This window comes from Aptenodytes forsteri, unplaced genomic scaffold, assembly GCF_000699145.1.
Source record: "Aptenodytes forsteri isolate BGI_AS27 unplaced genomic scaffold, ASM69914v1 Scaffold455, whole genome shotgun sequence".
NCBI classification, from domain to species: Eukaryota; Metazoa; Chordata; class Aves; order Sphenisciformes; family Spheniscidae; genus Aptenodytes; species Aptenodytes forsteri.
The window spans coordinates 92,765-98,552 of NW_008795914.1; the positions used below are offsets into that span (position 1 = coordinate 92,765).

At 56.7% G+C, this 5,788-nt stretch overlaps 1 protein-coding gene across 1 annotated transcript in view; it reads right to left on the reverse strand.

Annotated features, from left to right (window-relative positions):
• Positions 1-205: 205 nt before the first annotated feature.
• The window catches only part of PHKA1 (phosphorylase kinase regulatory subunit alpha 1), a 24,129-nt gene continuing 18,546 nt past the window's right edge, over positions 206-5,788 (reverse strand). Inside the window, exons 26-33 of the mRNA XM_019473478.1 lie at positions 5,214-5,315; positions 4,684-4,799; positions 4,300-4,338; positions 3,145-3,189; positions 2,728-2,898; positions 2,137-2,190; positions 1,799-1,999; positions 206-1,526 (exon numbers count right to left, since the gene is read on the reverse strand). Coding sequence (XP_019329023.1) covers positions 1,353-1,526; positions 1,799-1,999; positions 2,137-2,190; positions 2,728-2,898; positions 3,145-3,189; positions 4,300-4,338; positions 4,684-4,799; positions 5,214-5,315 — 902 coding nt within the window. The 3' untranslated portion in view covers positions 206-1,352. The remainder of the gene's footprint in view (positions 1,527-1,798; positions 2,000-2,136; positions 2,191-2,727; positions 2,899-3,144; positions 3,190-4,299; positions 4,339-4,683; positions 4,800-5,213; positions 5,316-5,788) is intronic.

The window sequence follows — 5,788 nt, forward strand, 5'->3', positions numbered from 1 at the left end:
CAAACTTTTTAGCAGGGCCTGTTGCGATAGGACAAGGGGTAATGGTTTTAAACTAAAAGAGGGGAGATTCAGACTAGATATAAGGAAGACATTTTTGAGGGTGGTGAAATACTGGCACAGGTTGTCCAGAGAGGTGGTAGATGCCCCATCCCTGGAGACATTCAAGGTCAGGCTGGACTGGGCTCTGAGCAACCTGATCTAGTTGAAGATGTCCCTACTCATGGCAGGGGGCTTGGACTAGATGACCTTTAAAGGTCCCTTCCAACCCAAACCATTCTATAACCCCACTCCCCCCACCACTTTGTGGTGTGTGTGTCTGATCCCCATCAGTCCAACCATGTTATCCTATGTGGGGTTTGACCTGCAGGATAGAGTGGAGCTGGGACCCACTCTAAAGTCACCACCCCTCTCCTGTGCAAGGCTGTGGGAGCTGGGGCAGAGGCCAGAGCCGAGCATTAAGAGCACATTTGTGATGGCACAGCTAACACCGAGCCAAGCAGCCAGCTCAGAGCTGCTTCACAGGGCACGTATGAACTCGGGAACCTGCGACTTAGCCATTAGCAACACTGCCAGGGACAAAGCAGACGGCACGGAGGGGCTGCCACTGGCATCCCCCAGCCAGCCAGAAGCCCTGTCCTCACAGCCTGGTGGTAACAGGGATCTGTTACCACCTTGGGATGCTCCTGGCTCCCACAGCCTCCCCAGCTCTGCACACAGGACCTCTGAGGTGGGCCTGATGGGCTGCCTACTTCCAAGCAGCACAGCTGTGGCTGGGTTGGACTGTTTTGATTTTGAGTGTGCTGGGAGAGAGGCTCAGGCAGCATGCCCTATTCCTCTAACAAAGCTTTTCCATCAGCAGCAGGAAAAGCAAGAGCTCCAGCCTACACTAGTATAAACCCTGCAGATTTGGAATAAAAAGCAGCACAGAACACGTTAAAAACCTCAAATCTGCTGGAGGCAAGGGGAGCGTGAGCTGGCCAGGGAGCGCTGCAGTGCTGAGCACACATGCCTGGTGAGGGGAGCCCTTTCCATCTCCCTCAAACACAGGCCTCTCTGGGGGTGATGGCCCAGGAGGAGCCATGCAGGCAGACACTTCTAACACAAGCAGGCTTCAAAGCTCAGCCTTTCCCTGCCAGCCCTTGCTCCACAGGCTGCACACAGGCACAGCTCAGCTTAGCACGCGTGCCTCCTGCAGAGCTCCTTGGGAGAGCCACTCACCCACCGAGAGGCCAGGACTGGGAGGAGAGATGGCCACGCAGGCTGCCTGCAAACTAGCCTAATACCCATGTTTAAAAGCTGTATGAAACTACCCTCCCGCGGCATCTGCAACCCGGGGAGAGGAGCTGCAAGAGCTACTGCATGGAGCAGCCATCGGTGGGCAGGAAGTCGTACATGTACATGGCCACCGACTTGGACAGGTAGGTCATGGTGCCAAACCGACCGCTTGGTGCGCTGTCGTACAGCAGGCTGCAGATGCCCGTCGTGGGATCCTTCTCCAGCATGTGGTCGTCAGCGCCCAGGGCTTTCTGGATTTTGGACAGGGAAGGAGAAAGGTAGCATTAGGAATAAGGGCAGCTCCCTCACCAGCTTCCACCCCAAGCATCCTCTGTTGCACTTGCAGTGTGACACATCGATGGTGAGCGGTGGGAGGAGGACACTACATCTTTGCTGTGCCCCATGAACACAATGGAGACAATGGGCAGGACCCTCCAGGCGGGTGAACCCTGCATAGCTGTGGGGAATGCAGCCAGCGGCCCTGGGTGCAGGCCGTGGCCCCTGCATGAGGCCTCGCCCCTACCTGCTCCTCATAGAAAAGGTCATTGGCCATTTGCAAGATCTTTTCCACAGCTATGATGCTGCCGATGGTGTGCACCTCCATGTCCACCAGCATGGTGAGCACTAAGATAGTCTCCACCAGCAGCTGCCTGTACTCTGGTTGGGGCACGCGGTTGAGTACTGACTCTACATGCACAGCAAACTTCATTTCCCCTGGGGTCATCTGTGAGGAGAGAGAAACGCACCTAGAGCACTGTATTGCCAGCACAAGTCCTCAGCTATGCTGGGCACTCACCCAGGGCAACCCAGCACCCAACACCAACCCACCTGTCCTGTTTCCCCTTCACATAAACCTCCTACCTCTCTGGTTGTTGAAGAGGGGAGAACAAAGCCTTCCACGGAGAGGCCATGGCACTGCAGACAAGAAGGAGAGACCGCGGTTATGGCCTGGAGAAGCACTGCGCTAAGGCACGTAGGTCCAGCCCACCAACTCGCTCCCACTTGTGCATTGGTGCGTGCTGCCCACACACCCCAGCTCCACCTCTTTGCACAGTATCACTCCTTTCCCATCAGTTTGGCATCAGCTGCAGCCCTCCTGCACACAGCATGCGGCTCTGCTCCCTGGCTTACCATGCCAAGGATGAGCTGTTCCTGGAGTTGCTTCAACTGTGGCTCCAGCCCTGCCCCTGCCTGACTAATGTATAAAGCACCTGAGCAGATCTAGCCCCGCTCTGCAAGGGTCAGCACAGTATGAGGTAGGTCCTACGTGCCTACAAGGCAGCTCCAGCTCTTCCCCAGCTTTCCAGGGCCAGCTGCAGGCTTTGTCCATGAAGCACGTATCTACACAACATCGGGGACCAGCCCCAGGTGCCTAAGTCCCTCTGGCAAGCCTGGTGCCTGGGACCACAGGCTCACATGCATGGAGAGAAGCCAGCTGGACATCCAGCTCACCTTCTGCAGGACCTTCCAGACCTTCTGGTAGAAGCCCATAGGGACACGGTTGAGGGCCCCATCCAGCCGCCGTCTCCGCTGCCACTGGCCCTGGCGGCTGTCCTTACTGCCGTGGTCTTCCAGCATGCTTGAAAATGAGCCCTTGCCCAGCAGCTCTGAGTGCCCAGCAGACTGGGCAGACAAAACAAGGACCACAGAGACTGCTGCAAAGTTAAATACCCCACAAGATCGCAGCCCACTGCTGCCCAAGAGTTTGTGCTCACCCAGCCTGGTTCCCAGGACAGAGCTGCCGCCCCCTGCCCCCAGCAAAGCCCACCCTGCAGCCCCAGCTCCCTGCAGCACCCTCCGGAGCACAGCTCCTTTCTGCACCCACAAACAGGACAGACCCCATGCATGCAACCAAACAACGCAGTTTACCAGAGAGGACTTCAGGTCGGCGTCCCCAGACTGCAAACTGAGGGGCTGAAGGAGAAAGGGAGAGATAAAAATCAGACTGTGCCGGAGCAGGGCAGCCATCACAGCAAGTAGAGCAGCAGCAGGACAGACCAAGCTCAGGTCACGGGGCAGTTATCCCAGGGCTGCGGTTAGCTGGAGATTGAGAGGTAGTTTCAAAAGGTGAGCTGCGGGAAGTCTTAACGTTAGCATCAGAGGGGAAGGACTGCACCAGGGCACAGAGCGGCTGCGAGGCCCCCACATGCTGGTGCTGCGGCAGCAGTGGGCTCGTGCCGGCCAGCACACAGGAGCAGGGCTGCTACTGCTCTGTTGGCTGCTGGCACAGGCAGGGATTTAGTCTCAGGCAGACTGGAGGGCCAGCAGCAAGGTCACTGCCCGTGGACAACCCTCCTTGCCACATACATGGTCCCTCTGCAATGCTAGGTTTCACACTGCAGCAGGCTGGCCATCAACCTGCTCCATCAGCCTGGTCCCCACAGGCCCTGCCTCTTTGAGGACAGGACCTCTCCTAGAGCTCAGGACTCCTCTTGGACACACACCAGGCACCAGAGGAGGTCCTTGTCATTTGTAGCTGGGCAGGAGCCTCTTCCCCCAGAGAAGAAATAGCTGGGGAGGCTACAGGCAGGATCCAATGATCACGAATGAACTGCCTGGCAGGGCCACTGCTGGTCATGGCACTGGAAACATCATGCCATCCTGCTCAGCAAGTTTTTGTGGGTATAATGGGATCTATTTGGCTATAGCAGCTATGGAGCACAGGTCCCAGCTGGTTGTAATGCCAATACACCCACAGCTTAGAGAAGGCCTTCCTCCCTGCCAGTCCAAACACGGTTGGTCCCACTCAAAGGGGAGCTCCCCGAACACTGTGGGGCAGTGCCAGCCGTGGGCCCCCACAGCATGTTAAGCCATGCCAACCTCTTCCCAGGGAGCCAGCCTCCTTCCCCCATCCTGAACAGAGCAACCCTGAGCCTGCAGAGAGGGGAAGCCAGCTCATTGCTGCAGCAGCTCGCTCAGGAAAGCTTTAGGAAAGCTCATTAACTCATGCATGCTTGGAAGCTGCCCTGGTGTGTGGCATGAGGGATAAAAGCTGAGGCTGCAGGAGGACCAGGGTGGCTTCACCTTACTCCCAGTCAGAGACTGCCTATGTTTATCCAGTCGCTGCAAGAGAAGAAGGAAATGAAGTTTCTGTTGCTGGAAAAGGCCCACCAGGACACCAGCTGTACCTGGGACACCACGTGGTCCTCCCCACCCCTGCACCTTCTCAAGCACCCTTGTGCTCCCCTTGTACTGCACTGCCAGAGCAGCCCCCACCCCCACTAACAGATTTACCCCAGTTGTCCCCCCAGGGCAGTACTGGAGCCAAAAGGAGCTCCTGGAAGCAGCTGTAAGCTCTCTGAAGCCCAGGAGCGAGCTCCCTCCTCCTCTCCCATCAATCCTGCCTGCCCTGTAGCTGCTTGTCACCCACAAAACCTGGCAGGATCAGCCTGCATCACCTGCCCTCACCTGTTTGATCTCACTTTTCAGCCTGACAATGCCGGCACGCTCAGGCTTGGTGGCCCCGACAGCCCCCACCTCACAGATGGAGATAGTGGTGGTAAGTGACGAGTTGACTGATTGCACTGGAGGGGAAGAGAGATCTAGAGTGGGTACCATGGCTTAGGGCACAGACGTCCCTCATCGCTGCTCGGGCACTGGTACCTCTGCACACCTTTGCCCTCTATCCCAACCAGCACCAGAGATCCATGAACACAGCACAGAACTGCTTCAATTCAGGCCTGACCAGGCCAAGTGCCGAACTAAGCAAAGCCCCAATAGCCACAGGACTTGGGCTCGATCCCCAGAAATTGGCTCAGCACCACCCTGCTGAAGAGCACGGCTTCTTGCTGGACCACTGCAGTGCAGAAGCAGCTGTGCTGAACATGCAGGAGGACAGGGACGTCCTCCACAGGTGGGAACACCTGGAGCTGGCCATGCTCCACACCAGGACCCAGCTTTGCCCAGAGATGCTCTCGCAACCCTGCTGAGAGACTCACCGCTCCTTTCCACCCCAAACTCCTTGCCGGAGAGGATGTGGTAGAGGAGGCTCTTCATGTCTGACGGGCTGAGATTCATCAGGTTCTCGGTGGCTTCTCCAGCTGGAGAGAACAGAGTTGGGATGTTGTACGTTGCTTCACAGCCCTTCTGGGACATTTCTACCCTGCACCCCATTCTGTCAGCAGGGGAAGCACTGGTACAGGAGCTCATCCTCCAAGGACGTACTAATTCCAGGTGTTGCCTACAACAGGGACTCTTCCCCATGCCAGCCCAACACATGCCTTGTCCTGGTTTCGGCAGGGATAGAGTTAATTTCCTTCCTAGTAGCTGGTACAGTGCTGTGTTTTGGATTTAGGGTGAGAACAATGTTGATAACACACTGATGTTTTAGTTGTTGCTAGGTAGTGTTTACACTAGTCAAGGACTTTTTAGTTCCCCAGCTCTACCGGTTGCAGGTGCAGGGAGGGCTGGGAGGGGGGCACAGCCAGGACAGCTGACCCAAACTGGCCAAAGGGATATTCCATACCATGTGACGTCATGCTCAGTATATAAAGCTGGGGGAAGAAGAAGGAAG